The 26068-nt window shown below is 37.0% G+C and overlaps 1 protein-coding gene across 1 annotated transcript in view; it reads left to right on the top strand.

Annotated features, from left to right (window-relative positions):
• Positions 1-26068, top strand: part of PKHD1L1 (PKHD1 like 1) — a 178619-nt gene that overhangs the window by 5324 nt on the left and 147227 nt on the right. The window contains exons 3-9 of the mRNA XM_055546412.1: positions 5135-5279; positions 6377-6485; positions 15458-15515; positions 16771-16864; positions 19877-19930; positions 20514-20587; positions 21700-21742. Of these exons, the coding sequence (XP_055402387.1) occupies positions 5135-5279; positions 6377-6485; positions 15458-15515; positions 16771-16864; positions 19877-19930; positions 20514-20587; positions 21700-21742 (577 nt within the window). The remainder of the gene's footprint in view (positions 1-5134; positions 5280-6376; positions 6486-15457; positions 15516-16770; positions 16865-19876; positions 19931-20513; positions 20588-21699; positions 21743-26068) is intronic.

The following is a 26068-nucleotide window of genomic DNA, read 5'->3' as shown; positions in this document are numbered from 1 at the left end:
TTCAGGAGTCAAAGTTATACAGTTTTATAATTATGCTGCCCAAGTAAGTGTTTTGAGCAGTGGCAAAATTGTAGAAATCATTGTATCTCCTTCTAAGATGGCTGATTTAATGAGGAGTGTTATCATTTTGATAAGTTCTGGAGTGTTTCTAACTTTATTGTGTTTATTTCTTGATGTTCATTCCTTGTATTTCTCAGTTGTCTTCCTTGATATTTCTCTTTGTTAAAAAAAATCAATTGGAAGGTATAACATTTTACTTTTGTTGTTTTCTAGATATTCCCTTATTACAATGTCTAGCAGGTATATTTTTGTTTAACTGAAGCGGTGAATTGTATAAGATTTATAATATTATGGAAAGCACATAGGCTTTAGTCAGGTTCAACTGGCTTTCAGCTCCAACTTTGCCACTTCCCACTAGGGGACTGGGGCAAGTTTCTTATCTAAGCCTCGGCTTCCTCATCAATGAAATGGGCTATTCATTCCTACCTGTTGGGGCTATCGTGAATATTGAAAAGGACGATGTAGCTAAGGCACTGGTATATAATATCTGCTCCATAAATTAGAGACATTTTATTTTTATTATTCTTTTGCATTTATGTTATAGGGATGGTTTCCTTCTTTAGAAGTTCTCCTCCATCACACTGCATCATTTTTCCCGTTGTTTTTAATGTTACAGATTTTAAGTGGGTTTGTACTTTCTCAACCCTGATTTTTTTTTATTTTTTAAACCAGAGGAATCAAAACAGCCTGCATGGTACTGCCAACCGCTGGCTGTGGCAGCACACGCATTTTTCGTGATGGTAGCACAGGCTGCTATCAGGAGGCCCAGGACTGCGTGCGGGGCTAGTCGTGTCTCCAGTTCTTCTGAAAAAAGGAAAAAAATACATCAACATGTCAGGAATTTCCATCTGAAGCCTCCACCTTTTCTGTTTCCAGGGTACACCCAACCCTTCATGTAATCTTTATGCTTTGGAGTACTTCCAAAGGTATCTTCTTTATACCCAGTGACTTACTTAGAATTATACTTAAGCTGATTCTTTTCTATTTCCTTTTAACTCTTTGGAAGTAGCTAATAAGTTATAATATATAAAACACATTGAAACAATTCCTAAGCTAAAAACAATATCATCTTTTGTTGGTGTTATTTTTTAGACTTGTATTTGTCATAGAAATGCTGAAAAACATTATCCACATTACCATATCGTTGATGTGACGTGTGCCTAACAGGAAAATAAATACACATATCTCATCCTGAGCCACACCACAAGTAACTTTAGTTAGTGGCCAGCAGCCCATCTGTGTGTTCCAAACTCAATGTGAAGTACAGAGATAAGCAGAAATTGGCAAAAGGAAAAAGTGGCTTTGCAAGTAGTTTGCTTTTCTGTGTTTTCATGTATCCTCTCAAAATTCCATTTGAGCAGTAACTGCCTTCCTAGATTGCAAACTCAATGCAGGTATCTTTCACATGTCAAATTGATATGTTTGTATTTTAACCTATATTGGATGAGTCCTATTGGGTTAAGTTTTAAGCTTAGAAGAAGAGAAGAAGTTTATTAAAATCCCACCCTTTGTTTAGTTTCTGCTTACTTTTTCTACCTATAAAGAAGAGGAGCTAAGAACATAGGTTCTAGAGGAACTTACATTGGATAACTGGGAATGGCTTTGTAATGTGCATTTTTAAATATTATTTTTCTCTGAACATCACAAGGGTGCCAGTTGGCATCACAGCCGTGGTTCAGATCCTGGCCTCTCACTTATTTGTTCTGTTATTTTTTTTAAAAGGATATTAATATTCACTAATAATGACTATCAATATTTTGTGACTTTGTATGCACGCTAAGTTGCTTTAGTTGTATTTGACTCTTTGCGACCCTATGGACCATAGCCTGCCAGGCTCCTCTGTCCATGGAATTTTCCAGGCAAAATACTGGAGTGGGTCACCATTTCCCCATCTAGGGGATCTTCCCAATCCAGGGATCAAACCTGCATCTCTTATGCCTCCTGTGTTGACAGGTGGGTTCTTTACCACTAAAGCCACCTGGGAAGCCTGACTTAAAATATAGTATATATCAACTGAATATTTATCAATTGAGCTCTTAACCTAGGATCCAGGCACCATGTTAAGCACTATATATAAGGCCTCATTTAGTCTTCCTGATAATTCCTGCTAAGTAGATTATTATGGTCATTTTTCTGATGAAAAATGACTAACTGCATTTATGTCTAAAGCTAATGCTCAAGTTCAGACAGCAAGGAATTGCTGAAGCTGGGATTCCAACCCAGGATGTCAGGGTCCAGACACCCTTTCCTGTAAACAGCACTGTCCCCTAGTATGCAGTGTTCCCACAGCTGTAGTTTATGGCTCTGTCATTTGATGAACCTGACACAGTGACCCAGGGATTGAATCCAGGTCTCCCACACTGTAGGCAGATTCTTCACCATCTGAGCCACCAGGCAAGGTTGCAAACCTGTAGGTCTCAGGTTAATTTCCACAAGACAGAGACAGCAGAACAACTGGGTTGACTGGATAACTCGTTCAGAAGCTTCTCTCCTTGGCTACTTGAGTGCTTGTCCAATGACCTATGAACAGAGGGCCATGGGGGAAGGCTATGCATGGGCCAACACTAGGGACCTCTTTTCATCAGCACTAAGCTGCCTACTGCTGCTGCTGACTACCTGCCCAGTCAGTAGCAGAGACCAGCACGTAGGATAGTCTCAGTAGGGACCATCCTCAAGAAGTCCACCCAGCCACTCAGTCATGTCAGCTGCATCACTTTCCTTCCCTCGTGGACAAGCAGAGATTCATTATTCCTGGTACTGACACCCGCTCCACAGAAGGCTTTTGCCTTCTCTTTCCACAGTGCCTTTGCTGGCCTCATCTTCTGAGAGTATAATTCCACAAAATACCATGAAATTCCATCAAGAGCCATAATATTTCACAAGATAGGACTTCAAAACAAGGAACATATTTTATAGTGAAAAGTTGTGATATTGGACACATGACCATGAACCTAGCATCTTCCTGAAACATGTGGCCTAACAGAATGATGGAACAGCCCACAGCTGGCAAGACTTAGAGCCCAGCTTGGGAACAACATCCTGTGAGGTGGGACGCTGTCCGTCATCAGAGCCATAGGCACTGAGCCAGTGGCAGATCCGAACTGTTGTTTCCCAACAGATGGATACATGGAGCTGGGAATGAAGGGTTACTCCCTGTCCTTATCACTTCCAGTCATCAAAAGATTGAATCTGTGCTTTCTGTTCTTGCAATTTTAGGTTCTGCTGGGTTCTGGGTCTGAGTTTCCAGATAGAAGATGCTTCTGGCAGGGATCCCAGTCTGGGTTCCACTGAACTGAAACTACCGCTACTATCCTGTCAGTTTGAATTCAGCAAACGTAAGCGGTGGACTGCTAGAGATAGTCAGTTCTGATGATCCTGAAGAGGCAGGGTTGCTTTTCCTTAATACAGAGAGGGAGGAGTGTGTCTGGAATTTGTGGTATTCTTGGGGCGTCTCTCGGCTTCCGTGTGCCGTGATAACTGTCAATAGGTATAGGAGACAGCCACAACCACACGTGGGGAAGAAAACCAAGGGCTCAGATCCTCAGGATAAAGGTTAGCATCACTCCATTAGCTGAAGTTCTGGCATATGGGTAGGGAAAGTACAATGGCTGAGAGAGGTCAAACAAGTATCAGTTGTAGCCTCAGGGCCCGGGAGGCCTGTTGCTTGTCCCATTAACCCTGTTGTGTTAAATCTTTTAGAAAATATTTTATTTATTTATTTGACTGCATTAGGTCTTAGTTGCCCCAAGGCAGATGTGATCTTAGTTTCCTGACCAGGGATTGAACCCACGTACCTTGCACTGGATGATGAATTCTTAACCACTGGATCACCAGGAAAGTCCCTCTATTACATCTTTAACAAAGCTCTTAGCTGACCACTGTCTGTTAGACTTGATAATGCATTCTACTTCAAATGTAGGGTCTGAGCATATCTGTGGGCTTCCCAGGTGGCACTAGTGGTTAACAACCCACCTGCCCATGCAGGAGACGTAAGAAACACGGGTTCGATCCCTGGGTCGGGAAGGTCCACTGGAGAAGGGCATAGCAGGGCATTCCAGTATTCTTACCTGGAGAATTCCATGGACAGAGGAGCCTGGCAGGCTACAGTCCATAGGGTTGCCGAGAGTCAGACATGACTGAAGTGACTTAGCATTCATGAGCATATCTGTATGGCACAAGGAGTCAACTCTATCAGATGCCTTTTTTACTCAGCTGCACATCCTGGTTCCCACCTCTTTTTCTAGCCACAGCTGTGGCAAAACGTTCGCTGTGTACCCTGACTCAGTCCACGCTTCCAGCTCTCGCCTCCAGGTGCCACAGTGTGTCTTTGTCCCAGGGCTTCTTGGATGCAGTGGCGTTGGAACCTAGATGGCATGTACCTATGTGCAGCCTGAAAGTGCAGGAAAAATCATTTCCCCCATGGGGAACCCTCAGTGAATGGGAGAGAATTTGATGAATATACGCTTCTTCTCGTTGATTCTTTGCTTCTGAGAGGCTATCTGTGTTTTCCTTAAAAGTCTTTCCCAGCAAGATTGAGCCCCAGCTGCCTTCAGTGGAGTCCAGGTTTTATTCTCTCTTGTTCCTAAGGGATTAACTCTCAAAGTCTCTACTTGCAAGTCCTTACCTCAGGTTTTGCTTTATAGGTACTCAAGGGAAAGACCCCACGCCTTATAAAATCCTGCTCACTTTGTCTGATCTTGCTGTGCCCCTTTGCCTGCTGTTTTCATAGTAGTAATCACCACCAGATACAACATCTGGTGGTATATATTTGTATGTTCTCTATTTCTTTACCCATCTCTCCCATTAGTAGGATATAAGCCATTTGATTCCAATGCCTTTAACAACACCTGACAGATAATAGATTTGCAAGCATTGCTTTTATGAATTAATTAATTATAGGCTAATTTTTATGTTTTCAAAGAGGATTGCAATCACAGGGGTAAATGTGAAGTAGATTAACTGCTTACATCAATACTCTTCCTTATTCATTTGGTGATTCAATACAAAATGATAATTGTTAAATCTTTGAAAACAGAGTTCCATTAGTAATAATTGAGTGTTTTCACTCTTCCAGGTTTTGCTCAAGCAAACCAGTTTGACTATGGAGTTGACAATGCTGAATTGGGAAACAGAGTGCAATTAATTTCTTCTTTCCGATCAATTTCTTGTGATGTAGAAAAAGATTCAAGTCATTCAACCCATATTACATGTTATACTAGGTATGTTGTAAAGTGTCTTTAATAACATCATTTTCATCATATCAGAACCACAGTTATACATATTATTTTTATAATGGTTTAATCACTCTGGCAATTATAATAATATTTTTCTGATTATCAGTTATTATTTTTGACTTCATGATGTTTAGACCATTTTATATCTTTATTATATTCACTTGTAGCACTCTTTCCACATACTGGCATGATCAAAATGTGTTCTATATCCTTTCCCAGGTTATTAGAGCTATTAGCTAATCATTATTGATCTCTTTTAGAAGATAAATGGCCACTATTAAATTGCAATGATGCTCCTCAAAATATCAAAATTATACCTTCCTGTCTGGTTTGATTAATTTTGTTCAGAATCTTGACACGCTCATTAAGATTAAAGATGATCATTTTGTAGATTGACATTTCAAGTTCTTTACTATCAACTCAAATTGATGTTTGTTATTAGCTACTTAGGAGAAAAATTAATCATTTTAAATGGCCACTTTGAATACTGAGACAGGTAGCCTGTATTCCAGAGGATTCTATCCGTATTAGGCTTGCTGATGTTTTGCAGCTTACTTAGAGAGAAACATGATTAAAACTTCTTAAAAAGCAAAGCATAAAATAATTGTACCTGTGGTGGATTCATTTCGATATTTGGCAAAACCAATACAATATTGTAAATTTTAAAAATAAAATAAAATTAAAAAAAAATAATTGTACCAACATGATATGTTACAATTTTAAATGATTGTTATTATTGTTTTTCTTCTCAATAACCAGTGCATTGGTCAGAATAAGCACTTGCCTGAGATCCATGATGTGAGAATTTGCAGTACAGAGTTCAGGATGGAGAGCATCTTTCCATAATACAGAATTGAATTGAATTGCACAGAAGCACAGTTAATTTTGAATTTAATTCTACAACAGCACAATTGTACAACGGCAACTTAGCACACATGCACACACATACACAGTTAGAATTTCAGACACTTTTTTTTTTTTTTACCAAAATGACATGTAGTCTGGGGTGGTATTTTTCATGAATGCTATACATTAAATAACAGACTTTTGCATTCCGTATGTGTTTTCCATTTGCCTTCCAGAGCAATGCCAGAAGATTCCTACACTGTTAGAGTCAGTGTGGATGGGGTTCCTGTTACAGAAAATAATACCTGCAAAGGTCACGTCAGCAGCTGGGCCTGCATCTTCAGTGTAGGTGGCATTTTCTCTCTGACTTACATGTACTTGATCTTGTACTTGGTTTCTTTCAGAACTGGATTTTTATTTTTTAATTTACAAATTGTTATCTATTTCCACATTAAAAAATTTACTAGCATGATGCTGGGAGGGATTGGGGGCAGAAGGAGAAGAGGACGACAGAGGATGAGATGGCTGGATGGCATCACTGACTCCATGGACATGAGTTTGAGTGAACTCCGGGAGTTGGTGATGGACAGAGAGGCCTGGGTGCTACGATTCATGGGGTCGCAGAGTCAGACACGACTGAGCGACTGAACTGAAGCTAAGGATAATTTCACCCAGTTTAAATTATCTTCTATAGTAATGAAATCTTACCATTTCCTGTTTTGCTTTTCAAATCAATTTTATTATTGAATTCAGCTTTTTTACTTTCAAATTGTTTTCTTGTTCATACTGTTTTTTTCACTTTCTCCATTTCTGCTCTTACTTTGATTTCCCTTTTTCTGTTTTCATCAGACTAAGCTTCATTTTATTTTTAAAAATATTTATTTATTTGACTACAGTAGGTCTTAGTTGCAGCATGAGGGATTTTTTTTTTTTTTTTTTTTTTTAGTTGCGGCATGCAGAATCTTTAGCTGTGGTATGAGAACTCTTAGTTGTGGGATGTGGGATCTCGTTCCCTGACCAGGGTTCAAACCCAAGTCTCCTAGTTGGGAGCATGGAGTCTTAACCAGGGAAGTCCCTCATCTTCATTTTAAATAGAAACATAATTATGTTCTCTTTCTTTGTATTTTGTGATGCAGTGAGCACAAATGTGACTGCATGTAGACCAGAATCATTCAAAATTTAGTTCCCCTAAATATAGGTGTTCATAATAATATATTTTCTTCTACAGACCATCTCATGTAATTTAAAAATTGTATTTATGTTTTAAGTTGTTGATTACTGAGTGCTATAACATTCCATTGTAAGATAAAATGCTGAGGAAATTAGTAATGACTTCTGTCCTCAGGAAGCGCCTATGATTCTCAAACATATGATTCCCAAATATCTCTGGCTCACTTTCTCTTCCTAAATTGGGAGCCATCTTTTGTTTGCCAGAATAAAACACCTAAATGGCCCCAAAGCAACCTCAACTCAACTAATCTCAAATTGGACGTCTAGTATTCCTCCTTAAACTTCAGTTCAGTTGCTCAGTCATGTCCAGCTCTTTGCAACCTCATGGACTGCAGCAGGCCAGGCTTCCCTATCCATCACCAACTCCTGGAGCTTGCTCAAACTCATGTGCATCGAATCAGTGATGCCATCCAACCATCTTATCCTCTGTCGTCCCCTTCTGCTCCTGCCTTCAATCTTTCCTAGCATCAGGGTCTTTTCCAATGAGTCAGTTCTTCACATCAGGTGGCCAAAGTATTGGAGCTTCAACTTCAGCATCAGTCCTTCCAATGAACACCCAGGACTGATTTCCTTTAGGAGGGACTGATTGGATCTCCTTGCAGTCCAAGGGACTCTCAAGAGTCATCTCCAACACCACAGTTTAAAATCATCAATTCTTTGGCACTCAGCTTTCTTTGTGGTCCAACTCTCACATCCATACATGACTACTAGAAAATTTCTGATATTTATCACACATCTAAAGCTAGAAGCCTGTTACATCCTTAGTGTCTTCCTTGCCTTCATCTTCAGCTCCAGAGCTATTCAGAAACCAAACCATGATGATCTTACCCTCCAACTTAGCTCTGAAGTTCATTGTCCCCTTATCTTCTTTCCTGCCATACCCTTGGTTTTAAGTCTGGTCTTGTCACTTCTCACCCACTATCGCTGTGGCCCACTGGGCACATCCTTTTTGATGGCACCATTCAGATGCCGCATTCAAAACCATACATATCATTATGTCTTTCCTCCACTCAGTATCTCTCGTTTACCCATTATCTGTAAGTTTCCTCTATTATTTCATAGTCTGGAACCAATTGTTTCCAGCAGTGTCTCCTAACATTCTGCCTGACCAAGGATCCATACATCTTGCTCACTTCTGCTTAGTGAGTCCTGCTCTTTGCTCGGGACTCTGAAAATTCCCCCATGCAGAGCCAAGTGATTTCCCTTGTGTTCCTCAACTGTATAGTGGCTCAGTGCTGTTCAGGGTTCTTATACGGGCTTCATTATCTACTCTGACTTGGTCATAGTGAAACTCTGCCTCAGTTTTTTCATCCTCTATAAAATGGAGATATGTAAAATGGAGATTATCTCATCGCATCATGTAAAATGGAGGATTAAATGATAAGGTGATCAGAAAGAACCCACACATAGTTATTACTATATAGTGTTTTATCTATATATCCCATTTGTTACTATTTTAGCACCTAATCCACTGTGCTGTGATTATATTTTAAGTGTTTTTCTGAGTTAGAGGGTTTTATTCAATGTTTCATCCCTAGAACAAGCATAACATTCAGCACTTAGTAGGAACACAGGTTATATTTGCTGACTAATGCTCTGTGCTTTTCCTCTGATTAAGACAAAAATAAGAGATTTAATGCCATGCAACTGAATCTTCTTAAATTATTTTTGTCTTTTAAAAATTTCAGATTTTAGTGGTGTGTGGCCTGAACATGTAATACAGAAAATTAAAACTTTTTTTATTTAACAAAGTTATAGTTTTATATAATGAAAAACTGAACTGGTTCTACAAGGTTAATTAAAAACAAACAGGACCTCCTTGATTACTCACTCCACCTCATGTTCATTCTTCACATTCCCCCACTTTCAATAACTTTAGTTTTTTATTGTGGTATTTCTAAACAAGAAGAATTTTTTTATGGTTTTTTAAAAGTTGAAAAAATATTTTGGTTTCACTGGGTTTTTGTTGCTGCTCTGGCTTTTTCTAGTTGAGACAAATGGAGTCTGCTCTTCATTGCAGTACACAGGCTTCAGTGATTATGGCACAGAGGCTTAGTTGCCTCAAAGCCTGTGGGATTTCCCCAGACCAGGGATCGAATCTGTGTCCCCTGCATTGGCAAACAGATTCTTAACCATTGAACCACCAGGGAAGTCCTAAAAGTATTACTTTTAATGTATGTAGAAGTATTTCATTTTCTTTATTGTGATATTTCTAAATAATAGGCTTCTTATTAAGAAATATGTTTATTGCTATTTCTGATTCTTTAAAGTTTATTGTCTACTTTATTCTTACAATGGAAGATGAGATTTTAACACCTGTTTTCCTACATCTATTCACTACTACTGCGTCACACAAGTCCCAAGCTTAGCAGCTTCAAGCAGCAACTGTTCATATTGCTTATGTATTCATGGGTCAGCTGTGTGGTTCTTCTGTTCTGGACAGAGCTAAACTGATCTCTGCTGCACTTACTCCTGTGTCTATGGTCAGCTGTGGGTGAGGCAGGAGGCTTTGCCACTCTTGATGAGGTACTTTGGAGGGCTTCAGCTGGAACAATCCAGCTAATTAGGCTTTGTTCTGTGTAGTGTCTCTGCCCTCCACAAAGTAGCCCAACTTATCAGATACTAGAGGCAGGGATCCCTCAGGGGAGCAGAAGTGTGCAGGGAGCCTTTAAGACTAGGCTCAAAAATGTCATGCTACCTGTACTACATTCTAGTGGCCAAAGCAGGTTCTAAGGCCAGTCTGTATTCACGTCTCCCACTAAGCAGAGCTGTAAAGAGAAATTGCAGGTGAACATATGGGGAGCGAAAGCCATGTATGAAATAAATCTGCTACCGCTTCCCACGTCCAATACACATATCCTCCCACTCCTCCTCTAGTTAGATATGCCCCAGTTTTTAGTTGCTTCCCAGGTGACGCAGTGATAAAGAATCTGCCTACCAGTGCAGGAGACACAGGATACGCAGGTTTGATGCCTGGGGCAGTTCGTGAAGATCCCCTGGAGTAGCAAATGGCAACTCACTCCAGCGTTCTTGCCTAGAGAATCGCATGGACAGAGGAGCCTGGCGGGCTACAGTCCATGGTGTTGCAAAGAGTCAGACACACACATACACAGTCTTTTAGATCAATATTCATAACATCATAACATGGCTCAGTATCATGTAAAATACAATAAAAACATGACAGCAATGTCCAGTTGCTTTAAAAGTCTCTAAGTCTCTATGGCTCATATGCCATGCCATATAGGGCCACCCAAGATGGACAGGTCATAGGTGGAGAGTTCTGACAAAATGTGGTTCACTGGAGAAGTGAATGACAAACCACTTCAGTATTCTTGCCTTGTGGACCCCATGAACAGTATGAAAAGGCAAAAAGATAGGACACTGAAAGATGAACTCCCCAGGTCGGTAGGTGCCCAACATGCTACTGGAGATCAGTGGAGAAAAAACTAGAGAAAGAATGAAGAGACGAAGCCAAAGCAAAAACAACACCCAGCTGTGGATGTGACTGGTGATGGAAATAAAATCTGATGCTGTCAAAAGCAGTATTGCATATGAACCTGGAATGTTAGGTCCATGAATCAAGGCAAATTGGAAGTGGTCAAACAGGAGTTGGCAAGAGTGACAATCGACATTTTAGGAATCAGCAAATAAAATGGACTGGAATGGGTGAATTTAACTCAAATGCCCATTATATCTACTACTGTGGGCAAGAATCCCTTAGAAAAAATGGAGTAGCCATCATAGTCAACAAAAGAGTCTGAAATGCAGTACTTGGATACAGTCTCAAAAATGACAGAATGATCTCTGTTCACTTCCGAGGCAAACCATTCAATATCACAGTAATCCAAGTCTATGCCCCAACCAGTAACGCCGAAGAAGCTGAAGTTGAACAGTTCCATGAAGACCTACAAGACCTTCTAGAACTAACACCCCCTAAAGATGTCTTTTTCATTATAGGGGACTGGAATGCGAAAGTAGGAAGTCAAGAAATACCAGGAGTAACAGGCAAATTTGGCCTTGGAATACGGAATGAAGCAGGGCAAAGGCTAATAGAGTTTTGCCAAGAGAACACACTGGTCATAGCAAACACCCTCTTCCAACAACACAAGAGAAGACTCTACACATGGACATCACCAGATGGTCAATACCGAAATCAGATTGATTATATTCTTTGGGCCAAAGATGAAGAAGCTCTATACAATCAGTAAAAACAAAACCTGGAGCTGACTGTGGCTCAGATCATGAACTCTTTATTGGCAAATTCAGACTGAAATTGAAGAAAGTAGGGAAAACCACTAGATCATTCAGGTATGACCTGAATCAAATCCCTCGATTATACAGTGGAAATGACAAATAGATTCAAGGGATTAGATGTGATAGACAGAGTGCCTGAAAAACTATGGACAGAGGTTTGTGACACTGTACAGGAGGCAGTGATGAAGACCATCCCCAAGAAAAAGAAATGCAAAAAGGCAAAATGTTTGTCTCAGGAGGCCTTACAAATAGCTGTGAAAAGAAAAGAAGTGAAAGGCAAAGGAGAAAAGGAAAGATATATCCATTTGAATGCAGAGTTCCAAAGAATAGCAAAGGGAGATAAGAAAATCTTCCTCAGTGATCAATGCTAAGAAATAGAGGAAAACAATAGAATGGGAAAGACTAGAGATCTCTTCAAGAAAATTAGAGATACCAAGGGAACATTTCATGCAAAGATGGGCTCGATAAAGGACAGGAATGGAATGGACCTAACAGAAGCAGAAGATATTAAGAAGAGGTGGCAAGAATACACAGAAAAACTATACAGAAAAGATCTTCACGACCCAGATAACCACAGTGGTGTGATGACTCACCTAGAGTCAGACATCCTGGAATGTGAAGTCAAGTGGGCCTTAGGAAGCATCACTACGAACAAAGCTAGCGAAGGTGATGGAATTCCAATTGAGCTATTTGAAATCCTAAAAGATGATGCTGTGAAAATGCTGCAGTCAATATGCCAGCAAATTTGGGAAACTCAGCAGTGGCCACAGGACTGGAAGAGGTTAGTTTTCATTCCAATCCCAAAGAAAGGCAATGCCAAAGAATGCTCAAACTATTGCACAGTTGTACTCATCTCACCCGCTAGCAAAGTAATGCTCAAAATTCTCCAGGCCAGAATTCAACAATATGTGAACTGTGAACTTCCAGGTGTTCAAACTGGATTTAGAAAAGGCAGAGGAACCAGAGATCAAATTGCCAACATCCGTTGGATCATTGTAAAAGCGAGAGAGTTCCAGAAAAACATCTACTTCTGCTTTATTGACTATGCCAAAACCTTTGACTGTGTGGATCACAACAAACTGTGGAAAATTCTTAAAGAGATGGCAATACCAGACCACCTGACCTGCCTCTTGAGAAATTTGTATGCAGGTCAAGAAGCAACAGTTAGAACTGGATATGGAACAACAGACTGGTTCCAAATTTGGAAAGGAGTACATCAAGGCTGTATGTGGTCATTCTGCTTATTTAGCTTATATGCAGAATACATCATGAGAAATGCTGGACTGGATGAAGCACAAGCTGGAATCAAGGAGAAATGTTAATAACCTCAGATATGCAGATGACACCACACTTGTGGCAGAAAATGAAGAACTAAGGAGCCTCTTGATGAAAGTGAAAGAGGAGTGAAAAAGTTGGCTTAAAACTCAACATTCAGAAAACTAAGATCATGACATCTGGTCCCATCACTGCCCCCGTGGCAAATAGATGGGGAGACAATGGAAACAGTGAGAAACTTAATTTTTTTGGTCTCTAAAATCACTGCAGATGGGGACTGCAGCCATGAAACTAAAAGACGCTTGTTCCTTGGAAGAAAAGTTATGACCAACCTAGACAGCATATTAAAAACCAGAGACATTACTTTGCCAACAAAGGTCTGTCTAGTCCAAGCTATGGTTTTTCCAGTAGTCATGTATGGATGTGAGAGTTGGACTATAAAGAAAGCTGAGTACCAAAGAATCGATGCTTTTGAACCGTGGTGTTGGAGATGACTCTTGAGAGTCCCTTGGACAGCATGGAGATCCAACCAGTCCATCCTAAAGGAAATCAGTCCTGACCATTCATTGGAAGGATGATGCTGAAGCTGAAGAAGCTCCAATATTTTGGCCATCTGATGCTAAGTGACTCATTTAGAAAGACCCTGATGCTGGGAAAGATTGAAGGCAGGAGGAGAAGGGGACGACAGAGGATGAGATGGTTGGATGGCATCACCCACTCAATGGACATGAGTTTGAGTAAACTCTGGAGTTGGTGATGGACAGGGAAGTCCAGTGTGCTGCAGTCCATGGGGTCACAAAGAGTTGAACACGACTGAGTGACTGAACTGAACTCAAGTGCTCACTCTTACTTTTTGTTCTTACTGAGAACCAATAACATTTGCACACTTTCATTGAGTTTTTTAAAACCTTTTACACTGTTACACATTTGTAGGATCTAATTCTCATACTATTTTTTAATTTTATCATTTTCATGATATTCATTTATCATGATAAATCATTATCCTTGACCGCTGTTGTATTTCAGGTTAATTATTCTTAATTTTCAGAATCTTTTACCTTCTTTTTCTGTTTTCTATGAAATAATTTTATCTGCCGTCTTCACTGATCCTTTGCTGATGGTGTATTGAAAATCTGTTTCTGATCTGTCTCCTCAAATTATAATAGTAACTAATCTGTTGTTTAATATGCATTCTTCAATTATTTTTTACCACAGATATAATTTATGTGTGTATACTTTGACTTAGAGAGATTGATTTGCCCATAATTTGGCAGTTCCTATAGCTTCTCTTCCTCCACCTTCTCTATTATTCTACCTCTAAAAGTGGTATTTTGCCCAAAATAAAAAAATTTAAAAAGAAGTATTTTGACTAGGTGTTTTACATCCTACTACCTTTACATTGATTCTCCATTAAGTGTTTCTAAAGTGTGAAAGAATGAGTCCAAAGTCATCCTTAGCCTCAAATTTCAAAATTTATCTCTTATTGGCAATCTTAAAAAAAAAAATCTGTCCTTTTACTTCAAGTACCTGAGCATCTTTCTTTTAGGTTGTTCCTGAATGAGAAGGAGTGGGGAGGGGGACAGCTGCCATTCACTGAGAGTCAACTTCGTGTTAAGTTTTTTTGCTTGTGTAATTTTTGTATCCATGCAGAGGTCATCCTTTTCTCCACCAGCATTATTCCTCCTCCAAAAACTTCAGTTATTCCTTTAACTCCTGCCCATGTTCCTGTCCTCTTCCATTTTCTGAAGCACCCTTTTCTTTCTGCAGATGGACTCTTCTTGATCTATTTCTAGCTTGTTTTCTCCTGTATTATTTGTTTCTAGGTGTGGATTTTGATCTGTACGTATCCCAGTCATTGAGGAATCTTAATCTGTCCATCAGTTCTGCTTTTTACCTGAATTTACAAAATTCAGAATTAATTTTGTTTTTCAATAATTATAGTATATTTCCCCTTTGTGGTAATTCTCATTTTTTTCTTTTCAAACGAAGTTGGCATATGTTTACTTGATTGAATAATAATAGCCAATGATTAATAAAATGTTGATTTTACTAATGTGTCAGGTGGTGGTCTAAGTATTTTTTGTGTAACTCTGGAGTTATCATTAGCTTAGTTACTAAAACTTATTTTGATGAACTCTTCCCAAATTTTGCTTCTATGTTTTTGAAAAATGCTTTGCTATTTTTTCTTTATGAGTGTAACCCATAAAGGGTGAAAACCCATGTAGGCTTTATTTAATTTTATTCCACCAAATTCTTAAAAGTCTTTACTTGACAGCTTTATTACTGTGGTTTGGCTTATACTGATGACAAAAGAGTGATTGAATTTTAAACCTTCAAAAAGAAACACTTTGAAATGAAAGATGATTTTTAGGGACAGGGAAAAAAATTTGGAATAATCAAAATAATAATCTAAACTATTTCTTATATATAAAAAGAATATTTTCATACTCATATTATGGCTGTTGTTCAAATATAAAATAATGAAAGAAGCAGAGATATTTCATAAAGCTAGGAACAAGATAGAGATAAGATTGCTTATCAACAGTATTATTTTGCAGGCAAAAAGTTTCAGAACCCCAACAATAAGGAGCATCACACCTTTATCTGGAACTCCAGGTCTGTTATATAACAATCAAAATATCTTTTTTGGTTTATAGTAATTAATTTTTAGTATGTAAAATATATGATACCTAAAAATTTATAAATAGCATTTTCTGATTATAAAATAAAGATTGTTTAATGCTTTTTAATAGCTGCATCTGAATCTATTATAATATATTAAACTTTCCCTATATTGAATGTTAGTTGGCTTCCAGTGTTTTTTATAATAACTATAGTTGTATCAGCTTGTAATTCCAACAGGAAAATGTGAGAATGTCCTTCTTTTTAAACCTTGACAATTCTAGGTACTCTTGTATTTTCAAGAATTTATGTGAAAAATGTACTCCTACACAGCCCCGAGGGGGCTGACCCTGGCTTCACCTCCTCCAAGCCCAGTGGACATTGGTTACTGGGAGGCAGAGGGGCTCTTCTCCTTTTCCTTTTTTTATAAAAAGAATTTATGTGAAAAGTATTGTAGATTTTTTCCTGAATTTTTCCACTTCTTTGATTTATGTAATTAATTTTGTATTTATTAAAGTTTTTTATTTCTTCTTTTCATGAATTGCCAATTCATCTCTTTGATAATTTAAGGCTAGTCGTTTATTTCCATATTAAGTTACAAGAATTATTTGTATTTTAAGACTGTATGTCATATATATATATATCTTACTGATGGGAAATATTTTTAATTTATTATTTTATTTTTAAATATATTAATGATGTTTCTGTCCTCACTTAATTTTTATTATTAAATCTATAGATCTTAACCTTTGTTATTTCTCCCTTCATTTTATGCTCCCTTCATTTTATAGTCAGGATCCCACTATCCTGACTATAAAAATACTACATAAATTTACTACATAAATCTTTGCTTATTTTTCAAGAGTTTTTGTGGTTTTATTATTTATATTTAATTTTTATTTCACCTAGAATTTACTTCATTTTTTGGTATAAAGTAGGGATATTATTTACATTTTCTCAAATAAATGACCCATGATCCAAGAAATATTTGTTGAATAATTCATCCTATCTTCCACAAAACACCTCTTTAGCTATAAATACTTATAGATACCTCTTTAATACTATACATATTTATTTATGGTTTATTTTTTTATTAGAACTTTCAGAGCAGTTCTAAATGATATAGTGAACACAAGATATAAGTGTCTGAATGCTGGTTTTATTGGGATAATCTGTAAAGTTTTAATATTAAATGTGTGGATCTATAGATAGATGATCTTGCACTGAGTTTTTTTCTATTTGCTTTTAGGTACACTAATAACAATCCGAGGCAGAACCTTCACTGATGTCTATGGAAGTAATACGGCACTAAGCTCTAATGGGAAAAATGTGAGGATTTTGAGGTAAGTTTTTGATGTGGCAACAAAAATATTCTTATAACTCATAGAAGAGATGTGATAGCCCATGAATAATGGGTCCAATGATATTAAAAACCACTACAATGTGATGAGATTCCCAGTATTTTCCAGCGATATTATGCAAAGAAAAATAAACTGTTACATAGCTCATTGACATAGAAACAATGGCCATCATTGTTAATCAGCTATATTCCAATACAAAATAAAAAAGGAGAAACCATGGCAAATATACTTTTCTCTTTTGGTCTGACGAAACTGCTTATTTTTCTATGATGGACTTTATTAAATAGGAGGTACATGAAAGAAGTCTAATAGTAATTGAGCTGAAATTGCAGAACTTCATTACTGGAGAACTTTATTACTTTATCGAGCTGCCTCATTTTGTACATATTAAAGAAAAAAAAAAAAAACCTCTGAAGCCTGGAGGTCCATGAGTTAGTAAAGGTCAGGAGGAGAACCCAAGTTTCCCAACAGGTATTTTGGCGCTTTTTCTACTGTACATGGTGTATGGGGGAGAGCTGAAACTGAAAAAAGTCAATAATGTATTAACAGGCTAGGATTTGAATCCTAATTTCTCCATGTTCTAACTGTGTACCAGATGGTAGCACTGCTGGTTATCAAAAGTATTGTCCACACTTTGGGCAGGAAATAGCAATGTCCCTAGAGTTATATAACTTCCTGCAGCATTGGTGGGGTTATCTTGGTCCTGCCTTAAAAGACGGGAAGTCCTGCTCATTTCCTCTGTAGTTGAAATTTACTTCTCTTTAATACAAAGGAATGGGTAGAAATTATTTCTTGAAATCACAGAATCACAGTCAGACAAGACTTCAGAGGTCAGGCTACTCAACCTCTATATTCTGGTAACCCTGAGATACTATATATAAATATAGAAAAAAATTCACACAGAATCAAATCATAGTTTCCAAGATACTTCATGTTTATTGAATACATGTATAAAATGGGCAAATGAATAAATTAATATTCAGCACACATACATGTACATATGTATATATAATTTTATAAAACATGCAATTTGAAAGATTTTGCTAAATGAAATAAAGATGATTTGTCTGGCATTCTATGGGGCAGAGCTCTGAATTAAATCACATTTGCATGAATCTATTATTCTAGAAATATTTTTATTGATTCCTTATATAAAATAAAAGGACTACTAAAATAAATATTTAGCATTTTATATGGACTGTTTAGTATAAGTATTTTGTCTATTTCTGTATAGTTGAGTATTATGAATATTTTATATCTCAATTCTAAAAGCAGATTTTTCTAAGTCATCCTTTCCCTAATGATGCCAGGAAATAGAAAATTTAACTTTCAAGTGATTCCTTTTTTCCTCCTCTGTAGTTGAAATTTACTTGTCTTTAATACAAAGGAATGGATAGAAATTATTTCATGAAATCACATAATCACAGTCAGAAGAGACCGCAGAGCAGGCTGCCCAGCCCCTATACTCTGGTACCCCTGAGATACTATTAATATATATAAATGTAGAAAAAAAATCACACATTGATCTATAGGCAAAAGTTTTAGAACTGCTTTTATCTCATTTCTATCACATTCATTGTGACACTGGAGCCCTCAAGGCACTCTCTTGTGCCTGAATTTTGTAAGTGGGAGCAGTGAATGGGCTGAGTCTTGACAGGAAGTCAGGAGACCAAGCACCCAAACTGCTTCTGCTTCTCACAAGCTTTGTCAGTTTGGCCAAATCTCCACATTCAGACCAGGTACAAATGAGAGAGGACATGCAAATGACTTAAGGACCTAGTGCCTACTAAAGGAGCTTTTGGTCTTAAAGATAAAGTGAGGAAAAAAAAATAATAAATATATGTATTTAAGGGCAAATAGGGTAATATTACCAGAGAGAGGCAAACCCACACCACTGTAGGAATTACAGGGTATGGTTAAGAATGCACACTGGAGCAGAGCTTTCTAGGTTTGAATTCCTGCTCTACCCCTTCCTGGCTGCAGGCTTGGGCAAGCTACTTAGCCTCCCTGGCTCAGTCTCTTCATCTGTAAAATGGAAGGATACTAGTTACTAATGTGTAAGTACTAATGCATAAGTTGCCAGGACTTAATGTAGTAATGCTGTAAATGCTGACCGCTAAGTTTGTTGTTTATTTGCATAAAGCAAAAGGTTAGAAAGAGAATATGAACTCATACATTTCTGTAATAGGTATAGTAATTCAGTTTATTCTTTATAACCTAATGTATTGATCAAATGAAAGAATTTGTATGAAAAGTATGTTAAAAAGTTCCAAGTTCTCTGCTAGGAGATATGCTAGTAATTCAGGCTTGTATCTGGCCTTATTTTGTATCTGGATTTGCTGTCCCAGAACCTGGGGATTTAGTCTGGTGTTGCAAAGAATGTGATAGCTGTCAGTTACCTACAAGCCTCCAGTATCACTGGGTTCTATCAGCCTTAAAGTAATAGGTCAATCCAGTCAGTTGGGGAAAGAAATGTGAAGGCAGATTTTCCTCTCGGCTTCTAATCCTTCTCAGCTTCTTGTTCCCATTTCATTGACACTGATCCTATTAGACATTCTTTTCATCCCAATTATTTTGTGAGACGTGAGCCTTGTTTAACTCATATGAAACTTAACTACAAAATTATATTTTGTATTGGAATTAATTGAACTTCAGATGGAAGAGTCCCCGTTATCTACATTTGCTATCCCTATAGTATTCATCACTTTATAACACACCAAATATGTTATGATTATCATGTTTATTGTTATTCTTCCCCAGTTATATTGTCAGCCCTATAATGGCAGAGATCTTGGCTCACTGATGTGCTCCAGCATCTACAGCAAAAACTGTAACATAATAAGTGGTCAGTAGATGTTTGTTGAATGAATGATGGATACTATTAAGTGATTGGGAGAAAAAAAAATAAAGTGGCAGTAAGCTTGGTGGGAGGAGAGCATTTTGAAACAATATATTAAACACAACTTGATCTTTTCCAATAAAATATTTATACAGAGTTTATATTGGAGGAATGCCCTGTGAGCTTCTCATATCACAATCTGATAATTTGTAAGTAATTCAAATAATTTTCTTTAGAAAAATAAATAGTAGATATAAACATACTAGATTTAAATAGTAATTTCTGGCAATAGTGCATATCCAAATGCTTTATAACACAGTATAAATTGTAATATTTGATATGGTAATTTATCAGTCATTGATATAGTTAGATGTAACCTGATCTCCACTATCTCCAGTGTATTATGATATGAACTGTTTAAATTATTTTGAATAAAGTGTTTTGAGAAATACCTTTATCAAATAATTGTTTCATTTGGTAGTCCTTTGAATTCTTTAAAAGGAGTATCAGTGGGGATGACCAAATTAATGACAAAATATTTAATTTTTAAATAACTTCAACAAAGACTGGGAAATATTTATTCAAATAGCTTCAGCTAAGACTGGGAAATATTTATTCAAATAACTTCAGCTAAGATTGGGAAATATTTTTATTTTACAAAAATCTTTGTTGTAGTAACAGTTTCTGTCCTGATACATATTCTGAAATTCATAAGATTTTTTGAGGGAAACACAATATTTTAAAACTTCAATGTCAATGTAAACTTTGAAATTAAAATGCATATTTTATTAGGTATGGTCTAAAACTAGATCACCCAAATGGAGACATGGGTTCTATGGTTTGTAAGATGAGTGGAACTTACATTGGTAAGTGTTGACCATCATTTATCATAATTCTCAGAAATGCCTGACTGTATTTCCTTGTTTGGTATTCTCTTAGACCGCTCATATAGCATCATCCCTTTTTTAAAAATTAGCACTTCCTGGCTTTTTTTCAGCATCACATAAGCATGTATGGAAAATCCTTTTTCTAAGATTTACACTGAAGTATCTTCAAGTGTCTTTTTTTCCATTTCTTCTGTCATTTGAATGTTTCCATTACTAATTTAGCTGTTTACCTGTAGCTTTAATTTTACTCTGATTTTTACTCCTTGCTCTGTGTACTTCAGAATCATAAGCATTTTAGTTAATGAGCTTTATTCCTTCTGCCTCAGGCTTCTCTGGTGGCTCAGACAGTAAAGAATCCACCTGAAACTCAGGAGATCCAGGTTCAATCCCTGAGTTGGGAAGATCCCCTGGAGAAGGGAATGGCAACCCACTCCAGTATTCTTGTCAGGAGAATTCCATAGACAGAGAAGCCTAGAGGGCTACAGTCTATGCGGACACGACTGAAAGACTAACACACGCGCGCACGCACATATACACACACGCACACACACATACACATTCCTTCTGCCTCACAGCCTTTGCAAGTTTCCGGTCCTGAAAGTTTCAAATAAAATGTCATGTCTTCCAAAAAGCCTGATCCCCAGCTTTACATTCTCGAAGTTCGTTCTCCTTTCCCTTGATAGCTTTATCACAGTTTTTCGTTCTCTGTGTCGTTGCTTTTGACTGACTATATCCTCCGTTGACAGTGTGCTCACCCGTACCTCTCAACCCGTCACTGACCCAATTAAGTAGCTGTTAAATGAATGAAAGAAAATTGAGGGCAATATGATTACATATATGTTCTTTTATTCTTCATTCATTATTATACTTTGTGAGGTTTTCCTGGTTACAACCTTGAGACATCTTGTTTGTATATCTTAAAGTAGTAGGTGTTTCTTTAAGATATTTCGTTTTCATTTCTTTGAGGATTAGTAGATGGTTGCATAATTATGGTGTTAATTTTCCTTGCTTTTAAATCAGCTTTATAATATATAGTTATTATTCTCCTGTGATTGAGAATTTAATTGATTGTGTATTTTAATTAATTCCAGGTCATCACAATGTCAGCTTCATCTTGGATAGTGATTATGGAAGGTAGATCATTTTGTAAATAATAATTTTCATAATTGATTCAACTGGGAAAATAAAATAAAAGTGTATATTTACTTTGTGCTATATATCCCTAGATTAAAAACTTAATTACTTTCAAAAAATTAATCACTTTACCCAAATTAACATTTAAGGAGTCTGTAACTCCTGTTCACTAGTAATTTGTTTCTCAGACATGGCCTTTCAGTTGCTGGGAAATCTAGCATTACTTAAAACAGTAAATAAAAAAAAATATTTGATTGTGATATGAAAAAGTGTTATTTTATGTTTTGTAGCCCTTCTTGTTTATAAAATTGTTTTGATAACTAATTAAAAATTTTTTGACTGTAAGAATAAATAAAGCTTCATGGTTAATATTATCTGATAATGATTTTCTCTTAAAGTATCAAGACAAATAGAATTGTAAAAGATGGTAGCTACAGCTTTTAATTGTTCATTCTAATACCAATATTAATAACTTATATATTTGATTTCTAGTAAAACTAGAACTTATTTCCAGATATCCTAATTTCAGTCAGAAAGACTATCACATACTTATAGAAATACAAGAATATGCAAATCTCAACACATGTTGCAAGTCTCATAGATATAACAAAGAACCTTTAGTGGCAGGCATGGCATTAAGCACTTTACATATATTATCTAGCTTAATACTCCCAGAGAACCTATAAATTGGATGTTTTCATCTATCCCATATTGCACACTGGGAAAGAGAGACTTAGGAACATTAAATGATTTGCCTAGGAATATTCAGCTGGTAGGAAACAGAGCTAGAATGTGAACCCATGCAGTCTGACTCTAGGACCTAAGCCTTTTTTCCCCGTGCTTTGCCATGACCGATGGAGGGTCTCAGTCACAGAACCACATCTCATCACTGTTTAACGCCCTGACCCAGGATTCTCTACCGTGGGGGGATTACCCCACTCCTGGAGCATTTGCAAGGGTGTGTGGGGGGCATTTGTTGGCCCTCCCAGTCACTGGAGCATGCTGCTGGCCTTTTATGGGCAGGACCATGATGTGCCAAACCTAAATTGTTCTTCCCAAAATGTCATAGCATCTCCTGTTTGGAAAGTGAACTGGTTGATTGAAATCCAAATAAGTCACATCATTTAGCCATCCAATACTAATATAGTTGTAGTAGACTGATGATGAAAAATTGTTTATTTTTTTGTCTCTGAAGAGAGACTCAGTGATTAGAAGTTTGGAAAGAGTGGCAATATTATAATCAAAGCAGATGTTATTCCTGTTCATTGTTTACAGGCTGTAAGAGAAGGATGAGATTTGGTCCCTGCATGTATGGAAATGCAGTTGGGTTGGTGAAACTAAATCCATTATCACTGTATTTATAGAAGAGCTAGTTCTAGACACCTAAAGTCAGTAGATTTATTGCCAAGTTATAAACCTGGGCTGGACATTTTTTTTTTAAATTAGTTATTTTAAAAATTACTTATGATAATAATAACCATAATACTTAAATTTGAGACTTACTGTGTACCTGCCCTATTTTAAGCCATTAATGAGTATCAAAATAACCTTATGGAATGTGTACTATTAGTACCATTTTTCAGCTGAAGAAATTGAGGCACACTTTTTAAAAAATTGTGGGTTCCCAAAGCCCAGGGACTATATTTTTTCTTTTTTAAAAGTTTTTATTATTATTACTTTTGGACCATGACTCATGGCTTGTGGAATCTTAGTTCCCCAACCAGGGATTGAACCCAGGCTCCGGCAGTGAAAGTGCCAAGTCGTAACCACTGGATCACCATCAGGGAATTACTTAAAGTGCCAAGTCCTAACCACCGGACACTTTATTATAGAATAAAATATACTGCACTAAAATCTTGAAGAATTTTATAATTCAAGATAAAGCCAGAGTGGGTGATATATAAACAGTGCTAAGATTTACCTTTATGATTTATATGGGACAGTGACTTAGTCCCATGACTTAACTGTGATTTTCTGTAAGGACATGGCCTACTTAAATATAACTTGATAAGATCAGACAATAGGATTTTATTGAAATATTAGCAAAACGTGTTAGAAGCAATGATATGGAGTTTTAAATGATTTTGTGAACTATATATGGTTCCTTTATGCTCTCAATGTCATTCTTCCTAAGGTGAGAAAAGTGAATTCTTAGTTCCAAGTCTGAATGAGAGGTGCTAATTGCCAAATTCATCATATCTCTCTCAGAGAAATAATTATCTAAAAATAGAAGGTTTGAGTGATTGAGCTTGATTGTGATTGATAGGTATACATAAGTCAATATGCAGCATTAACATACCCCCAAAATTAGAAAATTTGTGCATATATAGGCAAAAATATTGCATACAATTGTTACTGCATAAAATTTATTGCATAAAATTCTGTGATCTTGACTTATAATCATTTTTTCCTTTTTTAAGCCAATGGATTTCCTTTTGTATTAGGGTCTCAGAGTTTAAGAAATTGTATTTCTATATAAAACAGTCTTAAGAATTTAAGGTGATTGTTAAAAACATGATATTTACTACTTAAAAATCTAGTTTTAAGATTACATGGCATTTTAAAAATGTCATCATTTTATAATTAATAAAATCAATATTTACAAATTTCTGGAGCATTGCTGAATATCAGATGAACCAATTGGAGACTGTGTGACATCTATTTTGTATTACTTTTAAAAAGAAAATTTGTTGAAGTATAGTTGATTTACAATATTGTATGCATTCTGTATTTCTTTTAATGGGCAACCTTCCCTCTTCTATTACCCCAAGTTCAAACAACAGCTGTTCCAAACTGATAAGGTTTAGATGAGACTCTGTTAATTGAGAAATGCCTAGTTATTATCAGTGAATTAGTGAAAATCACCTCAGTGTCATACCAAATAAATTACATTCAAATTTTATTTCAGGAGGCAATTTCCCCACCAGCTTAAAAAGCAGAGTTAATTTTTCAGAGACAGGATCTGACCACAGACATTGTTGGAACTGGCTTCATTTTAGATCTTTAAGAAATCAACTGAAAGGCTTATAATATAAACATTTAAAATCCAGTGTGAACTTCTTAAATAGCTAAGTTAGCATAGCATATTTTCAGGGACTCTTTAGCTTTGCAGATGCACATTATAATGCCTGTGTTGGATTCATAGGGAGTTGATTGTTGGTCTCCACCACAAGGTTTCTGTTATCCTTATAGATTCTGGTTCATTGTGCTCTAATTATGATGAATGAGTTTGGAGTCTTAGATAACGTTAGACTATCTTAACCTTTCTAATTATGAATTTAATGGAGGTAATTAAGAGAAAGCATTCAGTTTTAGGATCATATTCTTTCCATCCCTAGCCCTTTAGGCTATGGAAGTCCAAGTACGTATCTATCAAAAACATGAATAGGCTCTGTGTTTATTAAGGGTGACTTAGCTGTGGTGGATTGTTGTGAACTTGCACTCATACTTTGTATTTCATGTAAGTTAGTGGCTAGAGAGGAGAACTGTGTAGTACCCAGGGCTATGGACTCAAACTGCCTGGTTCAAATTCCATTTCTGCTACTGTCTTTGTGATCTTGACTAAGACAAATGTCAACTAATTTTTTCTTTTTGGGCCATGCTGCATGGCATGTGGGATTTTGGTTCCCTGGTCAGGGATTGAACCCATGCCCCCTGCATTGGAAGGGTAGAGTCTTAACCACTGGATCGCCAGGGAAATCACTGATCTTGACTAAGAAAAAATTTCTCTGAGTATTACCTACCTCATGGGATTGATATAAGAATTAAATAGCATACTAATTAGAAGCTTAAAAAATTTAAAATTTTAGCATACCTGATAATAGTTCAATGATCTTAGTTACTCTATCACTAAATGGGTTATGCTGCTGCTGCGTCACTTCAGTCGTGTCCGACTCTGTGCCACCCCATAGATGGCAGCCCAACAGGCTCCCCCGTCCCTGGGATTCTCCAGGCAAGAACACTGGAGTGGGTTGCCATTTCCTTCTCCGATGCATGAAAGTGAAAAGTCAAAGTGAAGTCGCTCAGTTGTGTCCGACTCTTAGCGACCCCATGGACTGCAGCCTACCAGGCTCCTCCGTCCATAGGATTTTCCAGGCAAGAGTACTGGAGTGGGTTGCCATTGCCTTCTCCAAAATGGGTTATAAGAGCACAGAAAGCCCAAGATGGTCATCCATAGAGCCCAACTTTTATGAAAGGCAGTCCTCCTGTGTGTTTATTTTTTATGTTAATACAAATTCTTACTTTATTGAACTTCATTTATTTGCATATAATAAAAGGTGCATATTTTAAATGTGCAGTTTGGTGAGTGCTGGCAAATGTGTTTGG

Source organism: Bubalus kerabau, chromosome 14, assembly GCF_029407905.1.
Source record: "Bubalus kerabau isolate K-KA32 ecotype Philippines breed swamp buffalo chromosome 14, PCC_UOA_SB_1v2, whole genome shotgun sequence".
NCBI lineage: Eukaryota > Metazoa > Chordata > Mammalia > Artiodactyla > Bovidae > Bubalus > Bubalus kerabau.
The sequence above is the reverse complement of the archived record's forward strand: the minus strand, read 5'-3'. Positions and strand labels throughout refer to the sequence as shown.